Source organism: Pyricularia pennisetigena, chromosome 3, assembly GCF_004337985.1.
Source record: "Pyricularia pennisetigena strain Br36 chromosome 3, whole genome shotgun sequence".
NCBI lineage: Eukaryota > Fungi > Ascomycota > Sordariomycetes > Magnaporthales > Pyriculariaceae > Pyricularia > Pyricularia pennisetigena.
Window position 1 is genome coordinate 8,407,696 of NC_043742.1, and position 17,683 is coordinate 8,425,378.

At 48.7% G+C, this 17,683-nt stretch overlaps 5 protein-coding genes across 5 annotated transcripts in view; 2 read left to right on the plus strand and 3 right to left on the minus strand.

Annotated features, from left to right (window-relative positions):
- PpBr36_03961 (uncharacterized protein) overlaps positions 1-2,392 on the minus strand; it is a gene marked incomplete at both ends in the record, with an annotated part of 2,962 nt that extends 570 nt beyond the window's left edge. The window contains 3 exons of the mRNA XM_029891128.1: positions 119-1,247; positions 1,331-1,847; positions 1,873-2,392. Coding sequence (XP_029752727.1) covers positions 119-1,247; positions 1,331-1,847; positions 1,873-2,392 — 2,166 coding nt within the window. The remainder of the gene's footprint in view (positions 1-118; positions 1,248-1,330; positions 1,848-1,872) is intronic.
- Positions 1-3,139, plus strand: part of PpBr36_03962 (uncharacterized protein) — a gene marked incomplete at both ends in the record, with an annotated part of 3,685 nt that extends 546 nt beyond the window's left edge. Inside the window, one exon of the mRNA XM_029891129.1 lies at positions 93-3,139. Coding sequence (XP_029752728.1) covers positions 93-3,139 — 3,047 coding nt within the window. The remainder of the gene's footprint in view (positions 1-92) is intronic.
- Positions 3,140-5,728: 2,589 nt separating this feature from the next.
- Positions 5,729-7,128, minus strand: PpBr36_03963 (uncharacterized protein; the record flags this gene model as incomplete). Its single annotated transcript, XM_029891130.1, has 3 exons — positions 5,729-6,142; positions 6,352-7,026; positions 7,084-7,128. 3 exons carry the CDS (start codon positions 7,126-7,128, stop codon positions 5,729-5,731), a joined length of 1,134 nt encoding a protein of 377 aa, XP_029752729.1.
- A 506-nt stretch (positions 7,129-7,634) lies between these two features.
- On the minus strand, positions 7,635-9,557 carry PpBr36_03964 (uncharacterized protein; the record flags this gene model as incomplete). The annotated part of the gene is made up of 5 exons (XM_029891131.1): positions 7,635-8,077; positions 8,210-8,722; positions 8,828-8,896; positions 8,990-9,080; positions 9,186-9,557. 5 exons carry the CDS (start codon positions 9,555-9,557, stop codon positions 7,635-7,637), a joined length of 1,488 nt encoding a protein of 495 aa, XP_029752730.1.
- Positions 9,558-13,143: 3,586 nt separating this feature from the next.
- On the plus strand, positions 13,144-14,318 carry PpBr36_03965 (uncharacterized protein; the record flags this gene model as incomplete). The annotated part of the gene is made up of 1 exon (XM_029891132.1): positions 13,144-14,318. The coding sequence occupies exon 1, from the start codon at positions 13,251-13,253 to the stop codon at positions 14,316-14,318; it is 1,068 nt and encodes a 355-aa protein (XP_029752731.1). The 5' UTR covers positions 13,144-13,250.
- Positions 14,319-17,683: the final 3,365 nt, after the last annotated feature.

Consider the following 17,683-nt stretch of genomic DNA (forward strand, 5'->3'; position numbering starts at 1 on the left):
TTTTTTTTTTTTTTTTTCTGTCGATCAAGAAAGAAAAGGCCCAAACAAATCAAATACACGATAGCAAAAACTCATTCAAGAATTGTAAACAGCTGCCTCTGGCCATGAGCACATTCACGACCAGGACGGCCGACATGGGGCCGCCTGCAACTCGCACCTTGCCAAGGCCTTTGAACAGTACAGCGCCTACCTGGAGACAGCCCGCTGCATCTGCCGCAGTATCCTCGAGCGTGGTTTGCCCGCAACCGCCTGCTGCAATGAGCAGTCGCAGCAGACCAAGCTTGCGTCGAAGCACAAAGGCAAGACCAAGCACAGCAAGCACAAGCATGAACACGCCCATGGAGCAGACGGTGCCCATGGAGCAGACGGTGCCCATGGCGAAACTACGGCCCACGGCCTGCACAAACACAGTCACCATGGTATGAAGCACCGTAACAAGGCTGCCAAAAAGGGGGCCGCCAGGCATGACCACTCCGTTGGTCGGGTCAAAGAAGTCGACGAAGAGTCCGACTGCTGCGGCAGCGAGCACGACATCCACACCGCGCAGCCTTTTGTCGATAAGCCCGGCGTCCGGTCCGCTGCAGTCCCTCTCGGAGACAGAGACGTTGAAAAGGATGCCGCCGGTCTTGAACACATTTCCCTGGTTGTCGACGGCATGACCTGCTCCGGATGCGGGAACAAGATGGAGCGGACCCTCAAGGCCTCGTCGGCAGCGGTCAGCGGCGTCCGGGTCAATTTCGTCATGGGCAGCGCCGAGTTTAGCCTGGATCCCTCGCACGGCACCAAGGCCGAGGAGATCATCCGAATCGTCGAGCGCGGCACCGGCTTCCGCTGTGCCCGCATGTCCGACGGAGACCAGACCCTCGATGTTCTTGTGGCCTCGGCCCAGGCCTCCACTGCGCTGTCCGAGCTGCAGATCCCGGGCGTGACGCAGATCGTCCCGGTTGACAAGAGGCGCATGCGCCTGACCTACGATCCTGCCGTGATCGGCCCGCGAACACTGCTGGAGAAGATTGGCGAGCTCTCGAGCGGGCTGGCTCCGAACGATGACCCATCCGTGTCGAGCGGGCGCAAGAGATTGTACGACCAGCTTGTCAAAACATGCGTAGCTGCCGTTCTTAGCATTCCCGTTCTCGTCCTCGCCTGGGGCAAAGAGAGCGTGCACGTCGAGCCGCTCACGAGCGCGGCAGTCTCGATTGCCCTGGCCACCCTGGTGCAGATGGTTGCGGTCCCGGACTTTTACATGCCTGCAATCTCAGCCCTGGTCCATTCAGGCTCGGTCGAGATGGACATGCTGGTCGTCATTAGTATCACGGCCGCCTACGTCTACTCCCTGGTGGCTTTCGGGTTTCGGGTTGCTGGCCGCCCGCTCGAGACGGACGAGTTCTTCGAAACGAGCACCCTCCTCATCACGCTGGTGTTGCTGGGCCGCCTTGTTGCCGCGTTTGCCCGGATGCGTGCCGTCGCCGCCGTGTCTCTGCGGTCACTGCAGGCCTCGACGGCGCTTGTCGTCGGACAAAAGGGCGAAGCACCCGAGAGGGAGATGGACGCCCGTCTTCTCCAGTACGGCGACCGGTTCAAAGTCCTCCCGCACTCCACCGTGGTCACGGACGGCATCGTGACGAGCGGCGTCAGCGAGGTCGACGAGTCCATGCTCACCGGCGAGGCGGTCCCCGTTCCCAAGGAGCGCCACGATACCGTCGTCGCCGGCACGGTCAACGGATCAGGGACACTTGTGGTCCAGCTCACGCGGCTGCCCGGCAAAAACACCGTTACCGATATCGCCAAGCTCGTCGAGGAGGCCGCAAACTCAAAACCCAAGATCCAGGACGTGGCCGATCGTGTCGCTGGCTGGTTTGTCCCCGTAGTCACCGTGACCGCCATCATTGTGACCATTGTTTGGATCGTCGTCGGCATCAAGCTGCGCTCCTTCCCGGCAGACCGGGCAGTTGCCGACGCCGTCACGTATGCCGTCGCCGTCCTGGCCATCTCCTGCCCCTGCGCTTTGGGGCTCGCTGTGCCCATGGTCCTCGTGGTGGCTGGCGGCATTGCTGCCCGGGGCGGCGTGGTTATCAAGTCGGCCGAGAGCACCGAGCGCGCCCGCAAGGTCACCGACGTCGTCTTTGATAAGACAGGAACCATTACCGAGTCCGAACTCGACATCACCCAAGACGAATATCCCGTCAACCATGTCGTGGGCCAGGCAGACGCCGCCGCCATCGCCCGGGCGGTCGCCTCTGGAAACAAGCATCCCGTCTCCGTCGCGGTCGCCAAGCATCTGGAAAAGAGCACCGTGGCGGACCTGACAGACGTGCACGTGGTGCCGGGATTCGGCATCGAGGCCAAGCACAAAGGCCTCGTCGTGCGCGCCGGCAATCCGCACTGGACCCATACCGAATCTCACCCGACCGTCACCCGCCTTCAGGACCAAGGCATGACCATTTTCGCCGTCTCCCTAGCCGATACCCCGATCGCCTTTTATAGTCTGCGGACCCGCCTTCGTGTCGACGCCATCGCCGTCGTGAAGCAGCTGCAGCGCCGCGGCATCTCGGTGCACCTCGTCTCGGGCGACCAGAAGCGGGCCGTCGAAGCCGTGGCCACCCAGGTCGGCGTTCCCCCGTCCAACGTCGCGAGCCAGTACACCCCGGCCCAGAAACGGGAGTACGTCGCCCGACTCATGGCTCCGCCTTCGCAGCCCAAGCAGCAGCAGCAGCAGCAGCAGCGGCCCAAGGTCGTCATGTTTGTAGGCGACGGCACCAACGACGCCGTGGCCGTGGCGCAGGCCGACGTGGGCGTCCAGCTGGCAGCCGCCGGGGCTCCCGGCAGCTCCAAGGGCGCTTCCGCGGCCGCCAGTGAGGTGACCCGTGGGGCCGCCGACGTGGTCCTCCTCTCGGGCCTGGACGGCGTTCTCTTCTTGCTCGACGTCAGCCGCTCCGCTTCTCTCCGCATGAAGTTCAACTTTGCATGGTCTGCCGTCTACAACGTCTTGGCCATCCTCTTGGCTTCTGGTGCCTTGGTCACGGTCCGCATCCCTCCCGCCTACGCTGGACTGGGCGAGATCGTCAGCGTCCTGCCCGTCATTTTCGCCGCCGCCACCATGTTTGCCACCAAGAAGGGCCGCGTCGACGGCGGTGCCTGAGCTGAAATGCTCAACGGGGCAAAGACGGGTCTGGAGATGACACAACCCTCCTAGGGTTCAACACTTGGAGGGGTCCAAGCGGAGAGGCACGGTCTGGCGCGCGGGAGGAGGACACGGTGATTTGAGTGGATGGCGCTCGTTCAACACTTGCAACGGATTTCTGGCTATGCAGTATGTCTGCATTCTTACTAGGTAGTTTTCTTTCCCCTATTTATATGTGTGTGACTTTTCAACTATTTGTAGGCTGTGATTTTGCCCAAGGTCAGCTGAACCCCTTTCATCAGCTGCGACTGTCTTCGCCAATCCACATCGCTGTTTTAAAAGAATACAACCCAGAACTTTGCTCGATTTGACCCATTGCGCCACTCGGATTCACAACCGGGGGTGCTTAATGCATTCTCGGACTGCTAGGTTTTGAGAGTCGATGATCTCGATAAACTGAGAGTAAGGGCCGGTGCGATTGATGACGATTGAAAGCTGCCACGTGCCGACAAACCACTTCAGCCAGCCAGACGCTCCGCAAGGTGTCGCCCGAATAGTAGGTCCGAACCGTCTCGTCGAACAGGGAAAGTTCGCCCAAGAAAGCCTTGAGGAGGGTCGATTTACCACAGCCCACGGGTCCCAAAACCAAGGTTAAAGCACGACGCCGAATGTACAGCTCATCCTGAATGTCGATGACCAGCTCCGTGTCCTCTTTCTGGGAACATTCTGCCGAGCCAGGTGGCGCGCATTATCGGCATGTTTGCATGTGCTACGGACGGACTTTTGGAATTGTTTTGGAGGAGTCAGCTTCACCGTCTTCATTACGCTGCTTTTTTTTTTTTTTTTTTTTTTTGCAGTATAGCGCAATCAAGCGTGCAGGACTGGAGCCTACTGTGTCCAGGTGCTTCCCCATTTCCACCTACTTGTGCCTTAATACAATCATGTTTTGCAGAGTGAATAAGAACGGTTAGGGTAGGTATGTGTGTACTTGAGCAAATGAACTTTGACTGCCTTAAGATCTTAGGGCAACTACTTTGCCCAGGGGTTTTGGAAAGCATCTTTTTTTTTTGGTGGTTTCTACCGGCTTCGATCCCTTCCGGGATCAAACTATCCGAGACAAGCTTCACTGAAATGCCAACTACAGCCATGATTGACCAATAATTCAAGCGTTCGTTGTTGCTGGAAATTGGCGTGATTGGGGTGCCTTTCAATGGGGGGTTGAACTTTTTTATACGGGCGTTGCGATTGCGTGGTGAGAAGGATTAGTAATTATTTCTAGTACCTATATAGGAAACAGGCATACTACTCTGAGCCTTGGTAAGTCATTTCATGGCTTCTGGCTGGATTCATTGACATACGCGGGTAAAAAGGGGAACAAGTTGGCTTTGCACCTGCAACTTTACCAGACGTCTAATTTAGTTTTACTCCCATGCAATTAAATCAAACTAAACTTTCACGCACGGCTCTGTAATACGAAATCCTACACGTAAACACGTAGACAAGCACCTCATCAACAGAGCCATATCTGACTCTACGCTATATGAGAGCCGGTGTTTACTTCAGTGGGGCAAACTAGCCCGAGGTTTTATGGGCTATCATAATTGGTCACCTTAATTTACCGTATCTATGAATCTGACAATGGACTTTTACGCGTCATTCCACCCATTGTCTCAGACTCTCAGTCTGGTCCCTGTCCCGGGCTGATTACCCCGTGCCCCCAGAGTATTAGTAAACCAAAGCCTCTTCAACATAAAGCTCATTCAGCGAGTCACGATCCAGCTCTGCCCTTGAAGGCAGCGGCAACAAGCAAATATTATTGGGGGGAGAGGGGGGTCCGTGGGTTCACTATTGAACATCCATAGTAGCTGAGGCCCAGTAACCGTCAAAACCCCTTTGGCACCGACTTACCGACTTTCACCGACTGAAATTACCGGTTATCTTGCATCCCTAACTACAGGCGGTTGAGAATCTGCTCCATCATTGTCCGCGGAATTTTTGGGCTGCAATCAACAGGTTCTGTATTGGGGGAACAAAATGGCCTAAACTGCCACATTCAAATGTCTATTGAATGGTCAAAAGAAACAATATAAAACTTTGAGCAAAATCATGATTACAATATAAAATTCGATTAATTATGTAACAAACCCTTTTCAAGTATGAATAGCTACGGACACGGCTTGCAGCAAAGCAAAACCAAACCAATTATTGCGAAGAGTAGATGACAAAAGAAACCTCATGAAATTAAAACGAAAAAAAAAAAAAAAAAGAAAAGCAGCACAGCTCAACACCCAGACACTTGCGCCTTACAGATCCGACCGGCCGAAAACACGCGCTTCCACACCGTTTCCGAGATGCGCAGCCTTGCCGATAGAACCAACCTTTTGCAGGTACCTCAGGTTGCTGACCATGGTCAGTTCAACTCCCATGAGTCCATGACCTCGATGGCGCGTCTCGAACGGGCGCGTTTTTCCATCTCAGACACAGGCACGCCGAGACCCCCTCCGGTTATAAAATGCTGCACCGCCCAAAGCGGATGCTTGGCGCCGACGGCCTTCACGTCCACCAGTACCTTTTTTTTCCACTCCTCCCAGGACAAAGACACAAGGCCTAGAAACTCTCATTGTCTGATTCCCCAGACCTGCTTGCCCCGCCCTCCCACGATGTGCCCGACCTCCTGACCTTTTCCACCCAAGCATTCAGTCGATCATATGCAACCCTATCGCGTTCATATACAGAGGCAAAACTTTTTACAAATCCGTCCGCCAGGTGGATGGATCCTCCCTCGCATGTGTAATATGCAAAAACCGGCACTTTGGGCCTTTTCTGCCGAGGCGCGACATCTTTCCTCGATCTGTAGCTCTTACTGTCCGTCCGGTCGACGTGCAGCCGGCTGATGGGGACGCGGGCGCGGACCAACGCGTTGAAAAAGTCGGCAAAGCTGTCGACGGGCCCCCTGTTGGCGGCCTCAGCGGCGGCGGGCTCGTCTTCTTCAGATGTGAGATCCACATCGCTCCCGATCGACTTAGACAGGGCCATGGCATTGAACAGCGACAGAGAGTAGGGGCCCCGGACCAGATCGGAGCGGAGGCGGTCGGCCAGCCCGGGGCCGACCATGACGTTGACCAGCCACCCATGGGCCCATTAAGGGGGGTCTTCAACAAAAGACGCTCAACCGCCTGCAGGTTCCGGAAGAACATGTCGTCAAACCCCTCGAGAAAACTCTGGTAAACGGTTAAATTCATGATAAAATCCCGCTCACTTTGGCCCCACAGGCTCAGCTCGAAATCATTAATGCCGCCGAGAAACCACCGCCATGGCTCGCTGTCAAACACGTCAAGGTCGACTGGCGGCGCGAGGTTGAGAATCCTCAGGGCAGTGAACGCTCCGTTCCGTTCCGCCGCGCCTTGCTGCTTCTGGCTATACTGCCCTTTGGCCAGCGCTTCCAGCACAGCACCCACGCGACGGTTGCTCGCCTCGGCCAAGCGGCTCCCGAATATATTTTCGTCACCACCCTCGGCGAGCTCGAAGATTTCCCTGCTGTGGCGATTTTTAGCGACGTTTGCCAGGAAGCACAGGGTAAGCCGCGGCCGGCCCGGCAGCATGGCGCGGTCCCCCGCGAGGAGCGTCGCAGCATCCGGGCTAAGCCAGCGGCCCCGCTCGTCCGCGTCGGCCTCGGCGAGGTCGTCGTCTGTCGGAATCCGTTGACCCTTGTGCTTTTTAACTCCATCTTCTCTGCACCAGCAATCCTCCTTGGTGCAGTTTGGGAAGGGCACCACAGCCCTCAGCTCCCGAATTAGAGCGCCATATTTCCGCACCGCCAGAAGCGCTGAACCCGCAGTGCTGGTGGGCCCGCCGGCGGTGAAGGTTACCGTGTGGAAGACAAAGGGCGCCACTGCGGCCCGGACCTGGCTGCAGGTGACGGATAGGCGGATTTGATCGGTCAGATCGAGATGTTATAATACCTTGATAAGGAGCTCCCTCGGGAGGGTGGTCAATTTGGCGATCATTGTTACAAGCGAACCGTGGCCAGAGGCATGGAAAAAAAAAAAAAAGGGGGAAGAAAGCAAATGCAATCTGGGCGCGGCAGAATTTTGGCGCTTGTCTTGTGGGGATTTTGTGGAGACTTTGTGGAGCACTGGTCATTTCAAAGACGGGAGCTTTCGTCTTTTGGCTGTGTTTTTATGTTTTTAGTGCAACACGCTGCAAATCAAATTCCTTGTCACAATGCTATACTTACCCTAGCAGTAACAATATCAATAGCATTTTGGCGTTTGAAAGTTGCAATGTTGGCATGAAATGACAGTTTCAAGACAGTACCACGAAGGCTAGAGGACCAAACGTTGGGCATGGATCCCTGGACCAGCTCAGGCTTGCACTTCTCGCCTGAAGTCTAGGGGAAAGAGAAGACATATTTTCAAAATTCAAGGCACTTCGATCTGATAAGTATATACTTTATACACGAAACCGTACGACAGGTAAAACTCTATACCCGAAGTCATTCCTTGAATGCAGTTCAGATCTCAATCGTATCCAGATCTAATTCCTCTTTCCTCCGGCGGAACAGCAGTTTAACGCCGGGATTCAGGATCAAATTAATACCAATGGCCAAAGGCTCAAGGTCGGCAACTCCGTCGGCGAGTTTCAAATCGTATTTGAGCAGGATATGGGCCATGGCAATCTTGAGCTCGTTGGCGGCGAAGAAACGGCCGGGACAGGCGTGCGCCCCGTGGCCAAATCCAAAATGCTCGGGGGTAGCGCTCACCAGATGAGCGCGGCCTTCCAAAGTCGAGTTTTTGCGCATTTCGACAAAGCGGTAAGGATTGTACCGAAAGGGATCCTGGTAAATCTCGCCGTTTTGCATAACATTAGACATACTTAGAAGCGTTTTGGTTCCTTTTTTAAGAAGGAAGCCGTCACTAAGCTTAATATCTTCTTCGGCGGTCCTGAGGAAATATCCTGTGGTGGCAAAGAAAAAAGGTTAGGGTTTTTTTTTTACTTTCATCCCAGCAAAAGAAACTGACATTATATATCATAATGTAAAACAAGCGTCCATCAACGTCAGTTTTAGAAACGCTTGCTTTTTCATACCATAGGTACCAATAACCTCAATCACCTCATTTCGCAACGGCTCAATTAGGTGTGGGCTTTTAGCAAGGTCGAACAAAGTCTGAGCCAGCAAATCCGCAGTTGCGTGTATTGCGACGACGGAAAGAGCAATTTGCAGCGATGCCGGGTCGTAAGCGCGACTTTTGATTTCTTGGGCGAACCATTCGATCGAATCGTTACACGGGTTTGTTTCGCCACGGGCCAGCGCCTCCTTCTTGCGAATTTCGCGCCTTTCCATGTGTGGCTGAAGTGCTTTTTGGCAAGGTTTGAGAGTACGACGAACTTCGATGGAACCGGGCAAAAATACATTGGCGAGCGGACGTAAAAACTTGGGAAATTCGGAAATAACAAAGCGTTGGTAGAACACTTGGGCGACGTATGCCGATGAGGTTGCGATCCATTCCTTGTCACCGCAAAGCTCTTTGCCCATAAACACCTTGGATGACATTCGGGTAACGACGAGCATAATCGTCTCTGGGGTGATTTCGAACCATTCTGAAAGAGTTCCGGAACCGTGCGGTTTGACCGCATTAGTACAGTTACTTCTCTTCGCAATAATTTAACAAATATTGATAAGAATCGTTTCATCGTTTATCTTACCCTTTGACTCTCGGAAAACTTCCCTCAGTGCTTGAGTCGTCTCCTCCGAGATTGGCTTCGTCAACGATACTAAAAGGTTTTATAAGTTGCCTGTTAGAACGCCAACCTCTTTAATTTCTATGTCGAGGAATTAGGTATAAGTAGGGAGGGTAGATGACATACAAAGGGCCTTCGTCAGATGGTTATTAACCACCTTGTGTATCTCGGCAGGAGCGTCCATTGGTGTAAAGCCCCAAAGTTTGGAGTGTATGGTCTGTAGAAAAGAAAAACGATTTTTAGTTAGGCTGGACAATTCGCCAAGGAAAACTACTATTTTCAGGTAATAAAACAAACGGGTACGCCAACATTGGCAACTTACGTCCTCCGCCGGCTTCCTGAAGTTGAGGGCCTTGTTGTTTTTAAGCTCCTCTACGTACTTGGGTGGGAGCAGGAGTACAGGGCCGAGCTCCGTCATAAGTTGGGACGGCTTGTCTTTGAACTTTTCCGCTCCCTCATGTAAAATTTGCTGGCCTTTCATTAGAAATTCTCTACGCTGTCTCATTGTGGTGAACTCAGTAGGGCGTTTTGGGTTCACCCATGGCACGTCCGGGTATTTTCCCCGCCTTTTGAGCACTAAAAAGCCGAAAAGCAGGGCCGTAATAACGTACGAAGCGTATACTCTGACATTCTCCGTAGCAAAGCCCTGAGGGACTCCGGCCTGGGAGATGTTAACCTGAGGGGCGAAGGTCATTTTGGAATGTTATGGGGTGGGATGAAAGGTAAAGGACTGATATAGGTGGTAAACATATGTAAAACTATGGAAGAGAAACCAGAAGTAGACTTTGATATCAGATAGATAGCAAAGAAACATCGGATGGCAGGCTGGAGTAAGGCATTCCAAAACCCGAAAACAGGTTTAGCCCAGCCCGGCCCACCAGCCCAAGGGCTCTTGGCGGGGGCCCATAATGGCCTACGGGTTTTCTTGGCGGGCTAATAGGGGCCCGCGAGCTGGCGGGCTCAGCCCGAATTGGGTAACCCGCGGGTTCTATTTTATAATGAATATAAAAAGAAAATAAAAAATAAAAAATAAAAAATAAAAAGAATATTTTTTTTAATTATAAAATAAAATTTAACAAATATATTTTATATTCTTTACTCCAATTATAATTTTTTCAAATTTTTTTGATTTTAATTAATAAAATTATTAAATAAAATCTAATAAACTTTTATTTTAACGGGTTTTTCACGGGGGCCCGCGGGTTGCCAAAAAAACCCGCGTTCAGTTTTGGGCCGGGCCGGGCCCCCCCACAAAAAATTCAACCCACCCACGGGTCGCCCGCCCCACCGATTTGGGCTGACACGGGCCCCCGTGGGGGNGGGGGGGGGGGGGGGGGGGGTGGAATGCCTCAGGCTGGAGTCGATTTATAATCTCATGGAGGATGCCAGGATCTGTATTTTAGACCAGAAACATCCAAACACATGTGTCTGCCTGGCATGCATGTATTCGAAAAGACTTTTTGAAGTCGAAAAAAGGATTAGGCGTGCGAACTAGATAGTGCCGGAGAATTAACACTGTAGTCCGCTAACCCTAGGCTGGTGAATTTACAACAACTTACCCAAAGAAGTCTCAATTAGCTGCATGCATCCTGCTTGATTCGCCCTCGGAGGTTCGGGGCCCTTAACATCCCGCTACCCCTCGCGATAGAGCTGCTGAAATCGCAATGCAACGCGAAGCCCGGAGTGTTTTACGTCGCCGCGGTACAGCACCTCTCAAAATATAACGCAACGATTACAAATCACACCAAAACTCGCGGGTTTTAATAATAAATAATTAAATGAACGCAAAATATTCGCAAACAGAAAAACAGTTGGATATAAGATTCAAACCTTTATTTGAACTAAATACTGATATTAAGAAATTTATCGTTACTTGTAACTATAAGTATAAATGTAGAAGATTAAAAGCTGAAAAAAAAACAGCGTTATAATAAATTATAGGGGATACGTACCAAATGCTTTTCTAGATGTTGAAACTTCAACTTCAAATTTTAATATATTCATCTTACTAGATTTTCGTATTGGAAAAGTTATAACTTTGTAAAATGGGCGACCTTTGATATAATTTTGGGATCGTTCCGTTATCTTTCTGGACAGGTGCTGTAGCTTGTCGCCGCTGGCCGCATCCCCACAAAATGCAAATCTACCACAGTAAAAGAAAGGGGTTTGATAACCACCCACTTCTCGGAACTAACATTTCCAGGCGCCAGGTAAACTATGGGTCACTGCCGGCCACCCCGCGGCCATTTAAATCCAATTTGAAAATTACAGTACATAGCGGCCGTCTACCCTGCATATAGTTACCCCCCGCACAAATACACATTCATGCGTGCGCAGGGAGTGTCCCGCCCCTCTATAGCTAATAATAAATCAGCCTTAGCTTCCTTTACGTGGCATTTTAAATGAAAAAAAGGCAAAACGATATAGTGAAAAACGGTACAAAAAATTACCTCGATAACACGTAGGACCCCCCATAGTCTGCACAACGGCCTCCAAGCGTTTTAACATAAATCGGGCCAATCCCGACAACGTATCCTCTGGCATCGCAAACCATGCGCACAAAATGGCTTTACAACTGCGTTTGCGTTTTTAATACGAATACCTTTTATTCAAGCCGCGTCAATCCAGCAATTCTGTTTATTTACTTTCCTATCCTCAAAGTAAAATCTTCGTCGATAGGCGCTAATAGAATAGCTTCCGTGCTATTTTTACCCTTGTCGTAACACCCAACTAGTACAGCCCTGGCTATTCTTGGCCGGGATTACCTATTGACAACGGTTGAAGCCCTCGGACTTTACTGTTTTGGTAGCACATAATTACTAAGCAACAGTGAGAAGATCACACCATTCGCATTTAATACTTCATGTACCGGTAACAGACTTGCAGCCTTTTGACCCGTATTAAGTCGATGCAGGCAATTAACACTTTTCCAGTAAAATACTAATATATTGTCGCCGACTTCAACTCGCGGGGATCTTCCAAGCGACCGCGACAAGAGTCAAGACGGGTAGACCCACAACTTAGCATTACTATGGGACCAGACGAAACCCCTCCCTTCTCCCTCCTCAACAGACCTATAAAGGCGACAGGATTTCGCTTTATTAACTCTTTTGGGCTGGGGGTTATTTGTGTAAAACGCAAAAGGACCTGCGTTTTACATTAATAAACAAAAACTTCACACAGGCGGTTAGCATGGTGGACTGAGGAACACTAACTCCTCGGCCGTAGCCCCTGGTCAGCGGGGAACTCATGCCAAAAAGGTGCTGCTATGCGCTCTTTCGGCTTTTCCTACAAAGGTAAAGTACGGCCAAATAAGGTAAAAACTAAGCGACAGAGAAAAAAAAAACAATCGCACCATAAAATAATTTATTTATTGGTAGTGTTTCTAAAGGATAGGCAACAGGGGCAAACAACAAACCCTAGTAATTACCATGCTTGACAACGCCCGCAAGGCCCACATAGCTGGAATGAGAAATAAAAGGGGGATTTTACTTTCACCAGGATAGCAGATAAGAAGAAGTATGCGCTCCTGCGAGTTAAAAACGCGCATCAAAACTCAAAACCACATATCTGCACATAGTCGGCGGCCGGGAATATGTTAAATACCGAGGATGACAGTTTCGGGTTTATATTCAGCCCGTAATGACGTAATTAACATGTGCTTATTGTTTTTAGTCCTAGTTGAAACTTGTGCGTGGCCTGGTTGTCATGTTGGGGATTTCTGGCGGTACGGAAGTAGTAGGTAAATATAAGATTAAGATTCCCGATCTTCAACGGCATATTGGACCCTGAAAAGCTTGAACAACATGTCAAACAGCCGCTTTGTTGGCATGGGATGACGAGGCAACTGCTCACAAAGAAAGAAAAAGATATCAGGATTCAAACTCAAAAGCATTCTCTCTCAATCTTTTGCAGCAATGTTCACCACGTACAGTCCGCCCAGTGCGGTCCGTCAACGGGGTGATAAGGTCGGCCTTGACTCAGGCATACATCCGGTTCGGAGACCACGTGCTCAACTGACACCGACTGCCTGTATACGTTGTAGGGCCAAAAAGGTAAAGCGTAATCAGAGACAAGAAACAAGAAAAAAAAAACAAGTGGAAAAGATGTGGTCGCGACCGGCGAGGCAAAACGCGCCGTATGGTCCCTTACCAGGACCGGTCGCCAGACCAGGATTAGGCTGGGTGTACTTGATCTACAGAAGAGAAACTAATGTGTCCTTTTCTCGTAGATCAAATGCACGGGAGAGCCGCAAGGTTGTCGAACATGTCAAAGCAAAGATGTGCAGTGCGTCTATCCGGACCCCTTATCGTCGGCGAGACAAGTTTCGAGCGAAGGCCATCAGCAAGCGTTCGCAACCACCACCACCAGCACCACGAAAGCCCCCATGTCAGCCGTGCATCAAGCGCCGGATATCAGGGCAGCTTGCAGTGGCAGCCGCACCGATGAATTCTTGATGCCCGATGCGACAGGGGGCACTATCGAGCACATGGATCTGTCCAACATCTTTTCGCAGCGGGCAATGGATGCCTTGGAAGCCAGCCTCGCCCCCGCCCCCGAGCTTCTCCCGCCACCATATAACCAATATTTTGGGCCGTCGTCGCCTGACCAACAGCAGCAAGAGCAGCAGCCAAAGTACAGCGCGAAGCGTCCAAAGGCTTCTGTGGCAGCACTTCCAACCCCGTTTGACACCCCCTCCTACGGCAGCTTCAGCCACTCCAGCAGCGAAGGCAGCCGGCTTTCGGACCTTGAAGTCGGCGGCAGGCAAGCCGATGCGGGGTCGTCCGACAACGACAGTGAAACTGACTGCACCTCGTGCGTCGAAAAGATGCTCGAGGCCTTTGAGCGCGTGCACCTGGAGACGGCGCAGCGCAAGGTGCTGTGGCGCAGCAGCACGCCTCAAGACGGCGGGCAGCGCGACAGCCTGGCCATGGACTCCCGCCTGTTGTACTACCAAAAAGTCCTCATGTCCACGGGCGAGACCATGCTCGGCTGCAGCCACTGCATGAGCCGGTCGGTGGCCCTGATATTGATCGCGTCGCTGGGCGACGCAGTCCTGGACACCATAGATCTGATGCTGGGCATGACGGAAGGAAAAGAGGGGGATGAGGAGCGGGCGAGGCGGGACTGTCACCAGGGCCGTGACCAACAGAGGCTGCGGGATACGATCGCGCTGATGGGCGACCGTGGCGGAGGCTACGACGGGCTGAGAGAGGACCGCAGCGACAGTGGCGCCGAAGGGACCGGGGGCAGTGGGCTGGACTGCTTTCTCGACCAGAAGGATCGACAAGTAGTCATAAAAGCGCTTCTAGGCTGCCGCCTGGTGCAGCTCCACACCTTGCTTGGTCAAATCGATAGGATGATCCACAACCAGGCTCGAACCGCGCAGAAAGCGATCCTGCGAAACACCCTCGCCCGGCTACAGACTTATTCATCCATGTACTCAGTCGGCTGAGACTTACGGTGTTGATTCAGGTCAATTATTTTCCCTGAAATACTTTTTCCCTTCGTTTTGACTAGAACACAAAATTAAAGCTGGTCGTATGATCATAGAATCCGTGTATAGACTTTTTTGTTCTTAACCAGCAAAAAGAGCAAAAAATGAGTGTGAAGAGGTCATATCGCAATTCCAAGGTTTAAGGTTATTTGGATCGAGGCGGAAATCGTATATCGTTTCAATAAGATAGAAGAACCGTGGAATGACGGATAACCGTTTACTCGCCGGTAGTACCGGTATATTGTGATTATTATTATTATTATTATTAGAACTCTTATTATTATCATTATTATTGCACACCTAACTTATTAGGCAATCGATTAAATCATTCAATCTAAGTTTAAGTTTTGGAAATCTGTTTAGTACAATGGTTAACTATCATCTATCCGGGAGATCCGCAGTGCGGGGTGAAATCACGTGGTTAATCCCGAGAAACTAATTGGTACCAATATTTAAACCTGATATCGCATGTATAAAGGATTAGCAGATAGTCCCTTTGAGCTGATTGTCGATGTTTGCAGCTAGTATGGAGCCAAATCTGGACCTTCCTTCATCTTGCTATGTACATTCAAAGTAGCCTTAGGCCGTTTCCACATTATACAGATTGGATGTGTGTCCTAGAAGCGGAAGATAAACCTGCTTCAAACGGTAGCCATGTTGCAGTTACAGGAGTTAAATTAGGTCGACCCATATGATTACGGTCAGCTCAACGTATTGTACACTAGCAATTTAACCAAAAGACAAGCCCTAAAAATGGCCTTAGCCCGCCGCATTCGCAAATATGACCTTTTTGACGCCAAGGGCATAAATGCACAAAATGGCCGCTTTCTAACTGTTGTAATGGTTATAGGTGATAATGTCCTTAGTCACCAATCCAAAACCAATTTGTAATTATACTGCCTTATTTACCCCAAACATTTGGATTATTATTATAGCAACAGAGCGGACACAATGGACTTTATTTTGGCGTACGTTAATACTAAAACCAGCGAAATCGATGTTTAAAGAGTCCGAACGCGACTTTTTGGTCGTAGAAAAAAGACTATTTAACATATGTGTCGATTTGGATGCGAATGGCTAAAATGGAATTTGGGAATGGGTTTACATTTATTTTTATTAATAGTAGTAATAGTAGTAATAGTAGTAATAGTAGTAATAGTAGTAATAGTAGTAATAGTAGTAATAGTAGTAATAGTAGTAATAGTAGTAATAGTAGTAATAAAAGTAATAACAGTATTTAACGCCGGGCTTAGCCAAGTTAACCGGTCGGCCGTTAGTAGCCTCCCAAGGGATATTTTAGCGCGCGGTTTATTTTTCTTTGATTATATAACGGAAAACAAAGGAAATTAAGGCGAATCGTGCCTAACTGGGTTCGGGCCCGGTCCTGCGTAGGAGGTTGGTTCACCAACGCGACCCCGTGTCTTAAGATGCACGGAGGGTTCGTTTAACGGTATATGCTGTAAAATGGAAGTGAAGGGGTTAAATTTATGCTTCGTCAAAATTCTCGGGATTGTTTAAAATTGGTGTCCCTAGGCGTTGGGCACCGAAATATTTTGTGATATTTGGACCTTGAGATTACTAGACCTTAACCCTAATCCCTTTAAGGCATTCCAAAACCCCCCGACGGGGGCCCGTGGCAGCCCAAATTGGTGGGGCGGCCAACCCGTGGGTAGGTTGAATTTTTTGTGGGGGGCCCGGCCCGGCCCAAAACCGTACACGGGTTTTCTTGGCAACCCGCGGGCCCCCGTGGGAAAACCCGTAAAATTACAAATTTTCCATATTTATATTTATGATTTTTTTTCGAATTATAGGTAGAATTACAATTACAAATAAAATATAAGTTACAATTGAGAAAAAATATAATATATATTCACGATTATAAATAAACCATAATATAAAATGACGATAATAAATAAAATATAATATAAAATTACGATAATAAATCAAACATAATACAAAATTACGATAATAAATTAAATATAATATAAAATTACGATTATAAATCAGATATCATATAAGTCCACGATTGCAAATAAAATATAAAAAGGAAAATAAATATATTAAACCTCTATTTTACAATTGGGAGTTTGTCGAATTACGCCCATACACGAGAGTACCACTTACCCGTTCTACTGCCCTAAATAGGGTTTTTATTGACAATTTGTTAGATTAAAACCCTTTTTAACTAAAAACGGGTAATGGGGGTATACGGTTAATATTGCCCCGGATTGGGGTATTAGCGACCGTTACCTGAATAGGATTATCGTTATCCGAATTTAAATTTTCGTTTAATTCCCCCAAATTATACACGAACCCAGCAAACTTTTTAAAACGGTTATTTTTAGCTTTTTCGTTTTCCGGGGATATAAATTCTTTATATACGATAAACATTTTAATACCGATTAAAAAAAACCATTTTTTTTAATCAAATCGTAAATAATAATACGGTCCCGAATTGCCAATAAAATTAACGAAGATTGGTTAAAAATAATCAAATTGCTCAATATATAATTATAACCGTTTAATAAATGTGGAAATAGATAAAATAGCTAAAATATCGCGGGCGATTTGGGCGAATTCCGGGAATTTGGCTTTATGGATAACCTATTAATTAAAAATATTATTATCGTTTTCCATCATTGCCGTAAATAATCGAGGATTAATGTATATATTAATATAATTATCCGCATAATTATCCGTATAACCTCCGTGTAATTATCCATAATTTGAAAATAATAAACCTTAAATAAGGAATATTTTAATTTTTAACCGGATATGTTTTTTAATAAAACGATCGATGGAATATAAGTTAGTTATTGGATTTAAAGTTTAATTGGAAATATGTTTGCGTTTTTTTGGATTCGGCTTCCGCTATAAAATAAACAAAACTGGATCCGTTTTCGGGTAAATTGATTTTATTTCGGGGTGAAAATTTGGATTTCGTTTTTACGAATATAATTCGGTTAGTCGATTAATATTTGGGTTAATTGAATTTTCGACCTTTTGGTTAATATGTTTTGCGTAACATGGGAATTTGATTTTTTCCAAATCCGTCCGCGTAAATGGGATTAAAATAGCCGCCGCAAAATACATTTTTTCAATTTTTTAACGTTAAATTAAATTAATATATTTGTTTAGTTTTGCTTATGCAGTACTGTTAATTCTATGCGTTATTTAGTATGTAATGGGTCCACTTTTATTTGTATATAAACCATAATAGATAGTGCCGAAATGGGGTTATTGGGGCTGTCGGATTTTCTGTTATATTTTGTGTGTTGCAGGAATTGCGATTTAAAATCAGCGAATGGGGTTTCACCCTGTAC